The 16,206-nt window shown below is 38.7% G+C and overlaps 1 protein-coding gene across 3 annotated transcripts in view; it reads left to right on the top strand.

Moving 5' to 3' along the window:
- Positions 1 to 16,206, top strand: part of SLC25A21 (solute carrier family 25 member 21) — a 309,041-nt gene that overhangs the window by 150,992 nt on the left and 141,843 nt on the right. The window contains exon 1 of one of the 3 annotated variants that reach the window (XM_083361107.1): positions 5,233 to 5,360. The exons of the other annotated variants lie outside the window; for them this stretch is intronic. Within the exon in view, the coding sequence (XP_083217233.1) occupies positions 5,342 to 5,360 (19 nt within the window). The 5' untranslated portion in view covers positions 5,233 to 5,341. Of the gene's footprint in view, positions 1 to 5,232; positions 5,361 to 16,206 lie in introns of those variants that run through there. 3 annotated transcript variants of the gene reach the window in all.

Below are 16,206 nucleotides of genomic sequence, written 5' to 3' on the forward strand. Positions count from 1 at the left end.
TGCACAATCAGTTTTGAAATACCCATTTCATTATTACTCTTCTTATGTACTACTTTTAATGAAATTATAATAGTATTTCAGTTTTTATGCTCCCTTTCCACATTGAGTATGCATATTAAAAGCTATGAAACTGAATATTTGTTGTTTAAAATGTATCAGTAAAAGTGTACAGTAGTCTGGCCATCCAATCCATATCAGTGTCTCAGATTATTAGTGAATTGATGTTGTATCTTTAAAGTGGCCCTATTTGGGAATTATAGAACTAACCTATTGCCTTGTTCCTTCTATCATGTTTGACTACCGATGGGCTTCATTAGTTCATCCTGTCAGCCTCCCCACACCAGTCTTGATAAATAGCTGTTCTTCCTCACATCAAGGAAGGAAAGCTGTTTTAAAAGTCTCCATGTTGTTCTACACTTAAAAGCCAGACCTGAAAAAGAGAACTTTTTACAATTTCACTCATAGATATTTTTAAAGTGTGTTTTCCATTAGTTTATTTGAGAAGAGAGTTAAAGACATGTGGTAAAGTATTAGGTTGTTTTCACAACTGTTTTTATACATGGTTCCTTAAAATGGTGGACTATAAATTCTTTTTAACAACTGGCATTCAGTTGTCTTGGATGCTATAAGGTTACATGCTGTGAACACCCCCTGATTTTTTTTCTTAAAGCTCTAGTACTTGTTTGCTTTCTTACTAAACAAAATATTGTGTATTAATTTTCACTGAACAGTTTATGACAATACTGATACATTTGTTTCAAAGAAAGCCATGAAGATGTAGTAATTATCTTCTTATCATGAAAACAACAGAGGTTTAATAATGTGTGTGTGTGTATCTTTCTCTCTCTCTCTCTCTCTCTCTCTCTCTCTCTCTCTCTCTCTCTCTCTCTCTCTCTCTCTCTCTCTCTCTCTCTCTGTGTGTGTGTGTGTGTGTGTGTGTGCAGAAGCCCAAGTTGGTCTCCCTCAAAATTGGGACACTCTTCACAATTCTCATGTTACTTTAATAAATAGTTCTAAAATGCCACAACACTTAGTTTACAGAATTTAAGTGCTGTCAAGTATTTCAATATCAAATCTTTGTCTTGCTGATTTCAGATGTTTCATCCTGCAGTAGGCATGGTGTAGTTTTTAGAAAGTTTATCACACTTTTTTTTTTAAAAAAAGAATATATATTGTGGTTAGGAGAGAAAGAGAAGGGGAGATTTACTATCACCAAGTCAATAGCAAGCACAATATCCAAATTAGTGACGTATGCAATTTGCTTTGGTCACCATTGATTCAAATTATTTATTTCATGTCATTTGCACACTAAAAGAATGGTGTGCATAATATCGCCTGGACTTCTGATAAATAATTATGGCAACAGATTCACTTGGAAATCGAATAAATGATCACTTGCTACAAAGTGGGATATGTTCTAACCTCAAGATGGAGAAGGAGCACTTTAAAATAACTGATTCACAGAAAGAGCTTCCCTGAATCTGAGCAGTTGTGGAAAAGTGTGCCCCATACCTTTGTACACCAATTTTATTTGAACTACCTTCACATGCCCCATAATCTTAACACTGCCATCAATAGTCAGTGGACCCCAAGATGAAGAAAATAGTGTTTCCTGACAAGACAGATTCTCCAGTACCAGTTTCCATGTTACAGAAAAAGTGGGAAGGTCCTGCTTCATCTGTATGGCAAGACTTGCTTGTTGACTTTGGGGAACTGACAAGCAGGGATGTGGGGAATGAATTATGGAAATTTCTCATAGTAACATGCCTGGGATATCTTTACCTGAAGAAGGGAAGATTGATTTTGATAAGAGGTGGTATAAAGGGAGACAAAGGTAATGTTGGAAAAGGAAAACCCATCAAAAGATAAAGGAGACTCTAAGCAAAATCTCATCCCTGGGAATATAGTAAACATAAGAAAACGATTCAAACGTACTGTGATTTTTCATGATTTCTGAAAAAAAGGACAGAGAGTAACTCTAATGGCCTTTCAAAGTTTTGTTGTACCTCACAACATTAAAATTATAGCAGACCTTGTGGTGTTTGTTTCCTGGTTTGACTTACATCAAAGGGCTTACACTTGCTCAGAAAAATATTTTGCTGTGCAGTGTCCTAGAAGGAACCAAAAGCTACCTTAAAAAGTTTTTATCCACACTGAAACACTTTGGCAACAGCTTGCAAGATATAGAATCTGAAATACATGTTATTGTGTCTTCACAGTGGAAAGTACCATTTTCTTTCTTTTTATACATACCCATACACAGGGCTTTTTTTGTCATAGAATGCCCAGAACGGAGTTCCGGCACCTTTTTTGGATGGAACCTTGTAGGGTAGGCAAGGCGGGTTGTATGACGTGTGAGTTCCGGCACCTTTTTCTTTTACAAAAAAAGCACTGCCCATACAGGTACATTTATATAGCATACAAAGTTCAATTGAAAACATACACAAAGCATCAAAAGGCAAAAGCTTCAGGCACACTAAACAATTTCTAAAAATTGCCTTCTATTCTATTCCCCTATTCCATCTACTCCTCTGCTGGAATAGCACAATGGTTGTGAGTTTTGCTTAGCATAGAGAGGGTTATTGCCTGGAAATCCAATATATAATAATAATAATTGTTGTTACTCATATCATCATCGCTTTCCTGAAAGGCAAGTTTTTCCTCTGGAATTTTAGCTTAGTTTTTCTTTTGTTTTAAGAATTGGAGAGTTGCCATTACTGCTTTTCCTGTCACTTTTAGTAGATTTGTTTGGACCCTCTGAGAGCTGGGGATGAAACCCTTCTAATTCTTTTGACTGGAATAACATTAAACCCCTAGATTTACGTTTTTGTTTTTTAAAAAGGAGGAAAACTAGCTACATGTGAAAAGAAACATCAAAACAATAATTTTAAACTATTAATGCTCTCTATGCTAAGCAAGTATGTTAATTACCATGCTATTTCAGCTGTGCTAATAAAAGGAAATATAGAAACTATATATCTATATAACTATACAGATATAGTACAGAAGGAGCATTGCTTCAGCTGGGCAGTTTTTCCCTAGCAAAGGAGCTAACAAACAGCTATAAGCCTACAGAAAGCCGAGACATTCTGAAAGTGAAAGAGGGGCTGACAACATCCATTTCTACACTTGCCTGCCTTTTCTGGTGATGGACAGATAGGCACTGCAGATAAGTTCTTTAAAACTACAGAATAATAGAAAGCGATAAAATAATTGGAAATGACAGACAAGGAAATGGACTGGAGGAAAAAAGGTAATTTGAGGAAGAAAGAACTAGTATATTTTATTTATTTATTTATTATTTATTATTTGGATTTATATACTGCCCCTCTCCCGAAGGACTCGGGGCGGTGTACAGGGCAATTAAAACACTATATACAACACATAATATACAAAAATTAAAATAAATTAAACCAAGTAGCCCTAAACAATAAAACACGTTCTAAAATTTAAAATCTAAAATCCCAGTCCCTCAGTCCAGTCCGGCTAGTTCAAATAGCCAAGTCTTCAGGTCGCGGTGAAAAGAGCGAAGGTCGGGAGCCATCCGGAGCTCAACAGGGAGCTGATTCCAGAGGGCAGGCGCACCCACAGAGAATGCTCTCTGGAGGGATTCGGTTTTATAAAATGGGAGGCAGAGAAATGGGGGAAATAAAGGAAATTTGCTTCATTCCTTAATTTTACACTTTTTAAAAAGTATTGACTCCTGGTGGCTGTCTGGATAAGTCCCTGCAGTTTTCTAGGCAAGATTTCAGAAGTGGTTTGCCATTGCTTTCTTCCTAGGGCTGACAGAGAGTGACTGGCCCAGAGTTACTCAGTTGGCTTTGTACGTAAGGCAGGACTTTAACTCACAGTTTCCTGGTTTTTAGACATAACGACGACCTAAGACTGACTCTTACATGGCTACTGGTTTTATACATGGCTAGTATTTAATTCAAAGTAAAACAAAATATCAGAAACGTTCTATTCTTGTTATAAAAATTGAAGAATATATAAAGTGTAATTCCTCTTTGCCTTCACTGTCTTGAAAATATAAACATTTACAGAATTATCTGTATCTCACGGATAGAACTGAACTGTTGGTGCAGAATATTTAAACAAGCTCCTGGCATCCATGTAAGAGAAATACATGTAAGCATGTAAGAGAAATACAGTGAGAGTGTAACAAGGAATAGATAATGAACACTGAAACACAAGTCTCTTTCATATGTACTTGCATGTGGTGCAAGTACAAAAACATAGAGCTTTCATTATGATGTCACATGCACATTTTGTCACTGATGTCATCATGATTAGATATAGCTGCATTTAAAGAATTGCACAGGGGAAATACAATGAATGAGAGAATCTGGCACTGAAGGAAAACAGATTACAGAAGTTGCAGAGTTCTATAGAAGTTAAATTAGTATAAAAATCCAGTTTTTTTATTTAAACTGGTCTGGGCTTTTTTTAAAATTGAAAACATATTCCACTTGAAATAAAGGGACACTAAAATACTATATTCTGTTTCAGTTTGGAAAGTGCATAGTTCATATAGTAGGATATCTAATTTGAGATAAGAATCACTACTGAAAAAACGAAATTGCATTCAACTACAGTATTTAAGAGCATTTGATTCCTAAAAGTAATTTTGGAGATTTTTTTTAAAGTACTGCACCTGACCAAAGTCAGGAGTACAACTGTATAGCAACTACAGGTAGTCCTTGACTTAACAACCATTTGTTTAGTGATCCTTCAAAGTGCAATGGTACTGAAAAAAGCAACTTATGACTGAATTTCACACTTACAACCATCACAACATCTCCATGGTTACATCATGATCAAAATCCAGGCATTTGGCAACTAGCATGTATTTATGACAGTCACACTGTCCTGGAGTCATGCTATCACCATTTGTAAACTTCCCAGACAGCTTTTGACAAGCAAACTCAATGGGGGGGGACCAGATTTGCTTAATGACTGCACGATTCATTTTACAACTGCAGTGACTCGCTTAACAATGGTGGCAAAAAGATCGTAAAACAGGACCAACTGGCTTAACGTTGGAAATTTTGGGTTCAGTTGTGCTCATAAGTCAAATGCTAAGCTTGTAAGCCGCCCTGAGTCTTCGGAGAAGGGCGGGATATAAATGGAATTAAAATAAAATAAAATAAATAAAATAAATAAATATTTCTAGCTCTTTGGACAAGTGAATATGTTTTCAAATGCCTGTTTAAAACTTGTTTTTTTATGTGCAGATCCCGAACAGTGGTACTTTTCTGGCAGAAATTAAAGCCCCTGCTGCTACAGTCTAAGTGGTTTTCCTGATTTCATTGGAGTGGCAATACTTCAGTTTCCTTAGGAAATGCTAAATGTAATTCTAGGTATGACTCTAAAAGTGATATTTCCCAGTCAACACGCAACTTATGTAGATTTCTGTTGAAATTCTGCCATGTTATACTGCCAGCAAATGAGAGCGATGAAAAATGTTTGGAAGAGCAATGAAGGCTAAAATAACACAAAATAATAATGCTGTCATCGCTTGTTTCCTAGGGTGCATGCGATGTGAAGGCTGTTAAATATCCCTGAATTATTGCCAATCATTTTCAAGCATTAGTCTTTTGAATGCTATGTATCAGTCTGTGTGAACACACACAAACACTATATTGGCTGCTGGATTGATTGCAGACTTCACCCTTCCACCTTTTTCATTATCATATTGAAGTACTGATGGTTGTGTTCTTTATGGTTCTATTATTTTACTTCTCTTTTGTTGACACTCCTTTCATTTTCTCCCTCTTTATTACTGTAAGTCTCCTAGAGCAGCCCCAAGGAGAGATAGGCAGCAAATAAATTTAACAAATAAATAAAAATAAAAATATTACTTAATGCTATTAATGAAAACTAATGATGCATATATATACTGTATATATATATATATATGCAAGTTATTCAAGTTGCTAATAAAGAATTTTGGGAGGCTGAGATGGCCATTTCGAACTCTTTATGTTCTCATCAGTCAGTCATACCCTTTATCTGAGATTCGAACCTGGGCTGATTGTATCTTGGGCAGTTGTTTTTAACTTGCTGAGCCACAGGTTCTTTCTCTCTTTTTATTAGCTCGAAGGCAAGGCAAATATATGTTAAGTATTTGTCAAGGCTTTTTGAAAGCACCTTGCTAATTAACTCTTTCATTCCTGTTTTGGCCTATCTTCAAGGCTTATCCACAGGATATAGTCAACTATGACAGCTCATTATTTGTGCTCAGTCATTAACTGAGGACTAGCTGTATTCTTTCTAGCATTCCCATTATTTTAATTTTATTCAAAATCAATTCATCACTAGGATATCTTAATATAACATCCATAAAGAACCACACTGTAAAATACATTCAAATGTTTGGGCAAACAGTGCCACAAATTTGTAACAATAAACCGTGGTAACCCTGGCAATTTTTAAATCCATGTCTTTAAAATAAACTGCAGATGCGAGCCTTCAATCTTTCACAGCCTATAGATTTGAAACACTGATTGTAGTCTTCTGAATTCTGCATCATAAGCATGTCTGCTTATTTGCTGAATAAAATGCTTTGCCCTTTGTTCTGCATTAGGAATTTTAGAATTGATTTTTTCAGGAATTTTGTTTCCTTGGGCATATAGTATTTCACCAAGCCAGATTGGGGTTTCCCCTTTTTCAAACAGATGTTTGAGAGAGAGAAGGATAGAGGGGTTTCCCTTCCCTTTGGAAGAGGAAGATATTGTAGATGGTTACAAGAGAGAATAAGAAAAATGCCTTTGCTGCTGTGTTTATGAAACATTCATAGTCAAGCAGCTGTAAACGGAGCAGACTTGGGGACTGAAAGAACCTTCTGGAAAGTAACTAAGGGATGTCTACTGGCACGACTCGCCAACATTTTATATTCATGTAGTAGAAGCAGTTTCCCTCAGGAGAGACCAAAAAATGTTTGGTTTTGATTTTGTTTAACCCTTAGCCTGACTACCTGACAAGAAGCCAGAGACAGATGGGTAGCAGTCAAGTACAAGGTCTCTCAAGGCCAAGCAGCCCCGATGGTATGTAAGGGGTGGAAAGTTATCATTCAACACCACCTTGCAAGAGGGACCAGCCTCTCTTTTCCAGCAACTCACCTTGTCATGTTTGGCTAATGTAAAGGGCAGCAGTAAGTTAAGCCATTTAAAAAAGCTGTTTTTTTAAAAAGCCAGACACTGAATTAATGTGAGGTGCTGGGCTGTAGCTTAATGGACTGGCAACATAATTTGCATACTATGATCGAGCTGAGTCCCCTCCGTTCACTGGTAGTGTGAGGAATGACTTCTGTCTGAAAATTGCTGCCAGGTCATATACCGTAATTATCCCTTATTCAGAAGACCAAAGTTTTAACTCAACACAAAAAAGCTTTTTTTTTTGGAGATTTACCTGGTTTCTACTAGGCTTTCTACAATACAATCAGTTGTGGGCTTTCTATTCAGTCAAAGCAAAATTTGAGTATCCTAGGATACAGACAGATTACGGCAACTTAGGTTCAAAGGCAGCTATCTTACAAATACATATTATAAATCACATGGATATATTATAAAATATATTGTAAAATTAAAATTTACAATAAAAATGAATGTTAGATTTTTAAAAAAATATAAGATCAGAAACCCACACCAGATACTATACATTTATTAAAAACTGACCTAAGACAGTATGCTATGCTACAAATGTAAATGAGCTCAGAGACTCAGTTAAATGTTCACTCTTAAATCATCATTTTAAAAGAGTAAGAATGGGCATTTTTTCTTGGGGGACTCTTCTCTGGTGTGGATGCTCTGACAGCAAGGTCTCTCCCTCATCAGCCATTCTGTTTTGGCAAAGGGACAAGGAAACATTGAAGTGATCGACAAAAATCTCAAGCACCTTGGACTTCTGGTTTGCCATCGCGGCGGCGCAGACTAAAGTAGATCACAAACTACTACTTGATAAGATAGAAAAATGTGGGTTAGAGAGCATCACCACCAGATGGATTTGTAGCTGGCTGGCTGGCCGTACTCAACATGTGCTCCTCAATGGAACCGCATCTACATGGAGGGAAGTGTGCCCCAGGGCTCTGTTCAGGGCCCAATTCTCTTCAACATCTTCATCAACGATTTGGATGAGGGGATAGATGGGGAACTCATCAAATTTGCAGATGACACCAAGCTGACAGGAATAGCCAACACTCAGGAAGATAGGCTTAAAATACAGAAGGATCTGGACAGACTTGAACACTGGGCGCTATCTAACAAAATGAAATTCAATGGTGAAAAAAGTAAGGTTCTACATTTAGGCAAGAAAAACCAAATGTACAGGTATAGTATAGGGGGTACCTTGCTCAATAGTAGTAACTGTGAGAGGGATCTCAGAGTCCTAGTGGACAATCACTTAAATATGAGCCAGCAGTGTGCTGCAGCTGCCAAAAAAGCCAACACAGTGCTAGGCTGCATTAACAGAGGGATGGAATCAAGATCATGTGAAGTATTAATACCACTTTACAATGCCTTGGTAAGGCCACACTTGGAATACTGCATCCCATTTTGGTCACCACGATGTAAAAAAGAAGTTGAGATTCTGGAAAGAGTACAGAGAAGAGCAACAAAGTTTATTAGAGGTCTGGAGGCTAAAACATATAAGCAGTGGCGTAGCGTGGGTTGTCAGCACCCGTGGCAAGGCAAGTAATTTGCGCCCCCTAACCTGCTGGGCGGCCGCTGCACTGTCCCTCCCCCAGATAGTCCCTCGCTCTCTCTCCGCACCGCACCGCACGCCTGGCACCCCCTCCTCCACAGTGGACGGTGACCCGGCGGCTCAGATTGGATTCGCACAGCCAGCACTGCTGTGAGAGAGAGTGAGCCAGGCAAGGGCAGAGAGCTGCGAGTGCGAGTGTGCTCCCCCAGATGTTGCGGCCGGTGCGGCCGACCCCCCTTGCACCTCCCACGCTACGCCACTGCAGGGGTCGGCAACCTTGGCTCTTTTATGACTCGCGGACTTCAACTCCCAGAATTCTGGGATTTGAAGTCCGCGAGTCATAAAAGAGCCAAGGTTGCCGACCCCTGTTACCCAGGGGAATCTCCTTTTGTGAGGAGGACTCATCCCTTCCCAGGCCCAGATAATTATAGCTCTCTCCGCGCTGCAGTTCCCAACCCACGGCGAGCGGCAACGGGGCGCGCTTCCCTTCTCTAGCGCGCTCCGGAAGCCAGGAGGAAACTGACCGGCTCCTTTTACAGCGAGGGACAAGCTGAGACAAGCCCGGTCCTGCTCCGAGGTTGTCCTGAAGCGCGTCCCCGCCCCCCCCTCACCTTCCTGGCCTCTCCGCAGGGCTAGCGCTCGGAGAGGAGCTCTCTGGACAACCGGCGGCTTCCGCCGGGCAGAAAAAGCCAGTTCCGATTGGGCGGGAGAGGACCGTGGGGGGGGGGAGGAGGAGGAGGAGGCGGAGAGGAAGAGAGTTGGGCTTGCAGCCATGAAATGTAAACCCAGGCGGGGGGGGGGAAAAAGCCGCTCCGGTAAGTTGATCGCCCCTGCCTTGGCGAAGGCTGTCTTCGGCGGGACTCGGCTCGCCCCGGGGACCGGATGACTTCAGGCTCCAGCCGGGCCTGGCTCCCCGGAGCCTTCTAGGCCGGGCAAAGAAGAGCGCCTCCGACTTGTGGCCTATGGAGTTTCCGGTCGGAGCGGCCCGAAGGAGCAGTCACGCTGTGTGTTTGTGTGTGTGTGTGTGTGTGTGTGTGTGGCGTGCCGTGGGGCGTCAGGCCCTTCCCGGCTGGGGCTCCGGTGCCTCCGCCCTGCCGGATCCCGGCGCCGTCGAGTGCGCCCCCCCAGATGTTGCGCCCGGTGCGGCCGGCCCCCCCTGCACCCCCCACGCTACGCCACTGCATATAAGGAACGGTTGCTGGAATTGGGCATGTCTAGTTTAATGAAGAGAAGGATGAGGGGGGACATGATAGCAGTGTTCCAATATCTCAGGGGCTGCCACAAAGAAGAGGGAGTCAAGCTATTTTCCAAAGCACTTGAGGGCAGGACAAGAAGCAACGGATGGAAACTAATCAAGGAGAGAAGCAACCTAGAACTAAGGAGAAACTTCCTGACAATTAGAACAATTAACCAGTGGAACAACCTGCCTCCAGAAGCAGTGAATGCTCCAACACTGGAAGTTTTTAAGAAAAGACTGGACAACCATTTGTCCGAAATGGTATAAGGTTTCCTGCCTGAGCAAGGGGTTGGGCTAGATGACCTTCAAGGTCCCTTCCAACTTTATGATTATGATTATGATTATGATTATGATTATGATTATGATTATGATTATTATTATTATTATTATTATTATTATTATTATTATTATTATTATTAAGCTCCATCTTCCGCATCTGAATTCGTTCTGCTGGGGGCCTGGAAAGGATCAAAAGTTGCCCTGTTGGGGTGACAAGCAAGGAAGGGACCCCCATTTGATCACGGGAGGGCGGCAGCCCTTCTGTTTGATCTGGGGAAACCCTCCAAACTGGCAGGGGAAAGACTGGCCATACCAATATGGCTCGTCACTAAACTGCTGACAACCGAAGTCAAAATCACCACCAAACAACTTTAAAGCAATGCGGATGAAACTGGGGGAGAACTGATCCTCTCTTTAAGATTTTAAGTATTTTTTCCTGTAAAAGCTGCCCAAAGTATTTTTCCCCCTGTGAGGAGAAAGGGAAGGGAATTTTTATCCCACCCTCTAGGAAAAGCAGCGACTAACTACCCGGGGGAAACAGAGCAACTATAAGAACAATTTTAATCTAATTGGATGAATTTTCTTTGAAACATGGGGACTTAAAAGTATTCCTTTTCTCATTGGAGACGTTTGTTTTTATTTATTTATTTTTTTAAAAAATAAGACTTGAAAAACCACCATATAAATTTTGGATTTAAAAAGCTTAAAATGGCATTGCTGACATCTTGTGGCAAAGTATGGTATTACAATTTGTTATTTCTTAAAAGAGACTTGGCTTGAAGCCCAGACTTTAGATAAAATTTCTTTGACCTTGACAGCTACCACCTGTGAAATACCCAGCTGCAAAGAAGGAACTTCTGAGTGGCATATCTAGCTTGCTGGAACTATGAATGTAAATTTTTACTGACTCTGAGAGCTATACTTGGGGAGTTGTTTTCCTATTCCTTTACATGAGTAGCATATATTATTAGATGATGGAACACCTTGCACTATAATCTTTTACTTGACAAACAACTGCTATTATAAAGACCATTTATAACACATGAAATAGATGTCCCATACCTAACTACAAAAGACTAAAAACTATTTTTTATGTTTAATTCTAAAGTCTGCAACTTAACATACTATAGAGAATATGGATGAAGATCAGGAAAAAATCCTTTCCATGTTGAAATTAATACATTATTTTATTTATTTTTATTTTAATTCCATTTATATCCCGCCCATCTCCGAAGACTCAGGGCGGCTTACAAGCTTAGCAGTAGCCTTCATTCTATGTATATGCCTGCTTATTAGGGCTTTCTCACACACCCCAAGCGGCATTATTACAAAGTCAGCTTAATTGCCCCCAACAATCTGGGTCCTGAAACCATCCTTTCAGCTTGTGATGAAATAAGAAGCAACATAAAGGAACAAGATGCCAGCTTAAATATACAAACCCAGATCTTGACTACAACCAAAGAACTAATAGTGCAGGAAATAACAGGAAAATTGGAACAACTAAACATCAAGATAGAGGACCCAACTGATCAACAGACCCAGCCAATGGAAAAATCAGAAAAGGGAGTGACAACATTGAAACTGGAAAAGACTTTTTAAAAAAATCAGAAGAAATTTAAGGAAAAAGAAGAAGAACAGACTGAATGAAGGATAAACCTTTCAGGACAATTGTGAGAAATTGGAGTAATAGAGAGGCGATCTAGTAAATACAAATGGGCTCTTTCTTCCAAAAAAAAAAACCTTCAATTAAATGGTCTTTCTTATTCCAAATAATATATATAATAATAGAGGGAGAACTATTTGATGAATCAAAGGCACTGACATGGAAAGTTAGCTGGCAAAGGAAGAAAGCCAGAGTAAGGCTGAAGAAAATAATGGCTTTGATTTATTAGAGGGGATATTATATTACTAATTAGCCAGTTGAATATGGTGGAAAATAGATAACTTTTAGAAAATAAAGTAACATTATAATTGAATAGCGGAGATGTGTAATAAGACTATTAGGCTTTGGTATGAAAAGGGAAAAAGGGAGAAGTTGAGATAAGGGAAATTTTGATCATCTAACATAAAATAGTTGGAAATCATAAATAACAGTGGGGTTTTTTCTTTTCTTTGAATATTGATCGGAAATTAAAGTTTATGCATAGGCTAAAAAGTATTGATAAATGTAACAAGAATGTTTTTATTTAGTTGAAAATAAGAATTTTGTTTGCCCAATATGAGATATTTATGTATATTACTGAATTATTGGTTAACCCAGATAACATATATAGTGGTTTTAACTTATTAGAGGGGATACTGTATTATTAATTAGATGGTTTAACATGGGGGAAAATAAATAACTTTTAGAAAACAGAAGAAGACTATAATCAAATAGATAAGATGTGTATTTAGAATATTAGACCTTGTTATGAAAAGGGAAAAAGGAAGAAGTTGAGATAAGGGAAACTTTGGTCACCTAAATATAAAACACTTGGAAGTCATAAATAACAAATGTTAATTTGAATATTGATGGGAAATTAAAGCTTGGGGGGGAAAAGCAATAATAGGACGTTGATTGTATATAAGGATCGAATGCAAGCACAATTAAGATATGCATAAGCTAAACAATATTGATAATTGTAACAAAGATGTTTTTATTTAGTTGATAATATTAAGAACTGTATTAGCCTAATATGAGATAGTAGATATTAAAGGAAAAAGAGAGGAAATATCTGATGCTGTAACATGAGGTTTATACTAAAGATTTATATATGCTATTGAACTATTGATTAACCAAGTCATCACGTTGCTTTTTAAATACTCAATTGTAAGATGAGAAAATTAATAAAATATTATAAAAAACAAACAAACCTCAAGCACCTTTTGACAGTAGAGGAAGGAGATGTTTATGGCTTAAGGTAGAAGAGTAAATGGTGCAAACCATGATGCATAAAATCCATAGCTGGTTATTTTTGGCATCTGAGGTGGAAAATCCCACAAGCACCTTTTCCTGTTTCTAGAAAGTTTTTTTTTAAAGCATAATCTATTGCTAATAATATGGTACAACATTTTTGCACCCTGATTCAAAAGTCAACTGCCTGGGCTTCTACCCAACTCTAAAGATGAAGAACTGTGGGAAATAATTTGTGAGATTCAGAATGTTCTAGACTAGCTTTCAATCATCTTGGCTACATGGCAAGATGTTTGGTTTGTAAATGAAGCTGAAAGGTCATTAGTAAGTAAGATAGATGTCTATAAATTAAATAATGACTTCTATATTAAACTATGGTTGGGGGAGGGTCCTAGTAAATGGATTATTTACAAAACCAGAAAAATAAAATAGGGTTAAAATACATTGTGTAATCTGAAAAATGTACACTTTTGAATAATATTCTGTTTTAAGTAGTAATGGTTGAACAGCTTTTTGGGCACTCAGAGCATCATAAAGAATACGATAATTTGTAGGATAATGTTTTCTTGCTGCCAGATAGAAAACCTATGTTGAGTATGTATCACCCATAGTATGAGTTTAACATGCAATTTGTAATGGACCATGGCTTTCAATTAATATATTCAATTTTTTATTATTCAGTCTATGTGTAACTAGTAATTAATTTAAAATTTTAGGGCATATTTCCAAACCAACAAATATCTAGCTATGCTATGTATTCTGGCTAATAATACATTTTGAACTGAGTCTTAGGGGTGCCTTAAATCAGGAAGGGAGCAGCCTGCAATGCTAGAGAGCATATGAGCTGTTTTCTATGCAACCCAAAGACTTCTGAGCATGCCAGTGGAATTCATGAAGGCAAAGGCCAGAGAGTGGTATACCACTCCTATCATTTAAAGTACACATGTTCAAAAACAGGCTTTATATAATTTTTAAAGAAAAAAAAGAGGAAATTTCTATTACCCCAAAGCCCATGAAAAAATGGAAACTTTTGGTATGTGACCCCACTCATTCTCTACTTCATTAGACTATCCTTTGTGAATACTGGTCTGCCCTAAACTTTTAAGTTATAGCTCATAACCACTCCTATCTTAAATCTTTTTTCTTGCATAATGCTAGAAAGAAGTTTGACAAAAAAGACAGATGTGATCCTTTTTAAAGCCGAAAACATCAACAACAGATGCACTTTCAATTTGTTCTCTTAAGTCATATTAAAATTTATTTATTTTTATAATTTGCCTCAAGCAAATTGAAATTTGTTCTGCATATTTAAATTCTGTCTATGTGCACAAATGCAATGTATGTTTATCCTTGAGAAGAGAAGACTTGGGGGGTATGATAGCACTCTTCAAATAGTTGAAAAGATGCTGCAAAGAAGAAGGTCAAGACCTGTCCTATCTCATTCCAGAACACAGGACATAGAAGAATGGTTTTAAGTTGATGGGATCCAGTTTATTGGTTTTGTACTGGTGAAAGCTACACAACCATCCCTTTGGAATGCTTTCATTTGTATTGTTCCTGGGTAGGAAATTGGGCTCAGTGGCCAAACTGGCATGTTCCTAATAAATCACTGTATGATTTGATACATTGGATGTGCTAAAGTCCATTATATGGTGAATTGTGTTCAGTTAACGGGTCTTAGCTTATACAATTATGCAGCATTCCGTTCAAAATCTATGTACAGTAAGTGGATTGCTCTCAATGGATTACAATCCAATTACATGTCATCACTCCCATTTCAGGTCAGTGAAAGGCAATAGAAAGAGACTTGTCTTTTCTCTCAGCAGCCACTACATACTGTACCAAATCTGCTTCAGAGATTTATTATTATTATTATTATTATTATTATTATTATTATTATTATTATTATTATTATTATTAATTTGATTTATATACCGCCCTTCTCCCAAAGGACTCAAGATGATCCTCTACAGCACTGAGAGATATAGAAAAAGAAAGTATTTGTGTAAGTTGTTTCCCTCTACCTTCCAACCACCAAAACTATTAAGCTTTCCATGAATGGAGGATCATACCTGACTGAAGTCCAGAAATGAGATTGTTGGCAGCTGCCAGCATCTCATGAATCCTGTTCTGTACCAGCCTGCTACCGGCCCTGCAGAAAAGGCAGGGACAACCCCTTTACAAACGGCAAGAGGCTGGAATTAAGCCTGCCAAATTTATTAAGATAAAACAGAGCAAAACAAGACACCAACCATGAAACAGGAGCTATGAAACAGGAACTAATCAAGCGGTTGCCTTCAGCAAACCAGCCCTCCCACGCATTCCCCTTTTATACAGTTCAGGGCGTGGCTTCTCTCTGCCTCCTTCCGAGGTGCCCCATTGCCTTCCTCTGTTTACTCCTGATTGACTGCCTCCTGCGTCGGGCGTCCTTGAACAGGGCCAGCTGTGGGTCATCTTCATCCACGCTGTCAGGCTCACACAGCTGGGTCTCCGTCGTGACCAGGTGGGAGGGGCCTGGCTGAGGGCTCTCATCAGCAAGATCTTGAAACCCCTCAGCAAGCTCTTCAACACCCCCCTCCTCCTCTGAGTCATCTGACCCAACTGCCGAACCCACAGGCTGACCCTTAATCACAACAAATCCCATTCGTCAATAAACCAAAGAAATATACATTTTCTGTGAATACAGAACATTTCAGGAAAAAGATGAGTCTGTGTGCCTGTACGTTTATACCCAATTTTCAATGATGAGTAACAACTGTAGACAACACACATTTCAAGGTCTCTTCAACCTCTATATGCCATGAGTCTAGGAGTGATAAATATTTTGATGACTCATGCTGGATCAAGATGCTATGTTTTAGAAGAAAGATCGCTGAAACTTATTGGTTCTGCTGCATCTACCTTGAAGCCAAGACTTCTCCTTGAGTTAGATTAATAGACAGTTTCAGATTTATATTTTGTTGAAATCTGTGCAATGATACAATACTTTGGAACAGGTCATAGGGCATATAGATTTAAACTTGTGCCAAGAGTCTGGACAGATGAAGTTAATTAGCAAATGAAGGACAGCTGCCTTTTATGTTTCTACACCTCTTTG

This window comes from Vipera ursinii, assembly GCF_947247035.1.
Source record: "Vipera ursinii genome assembly, chromosome: 1".
NCBI lineage: Eukaryota > Metazoa > Chordata > Lepidosauria > Squamata > Viperidae > Vipera > Vipera ursinii.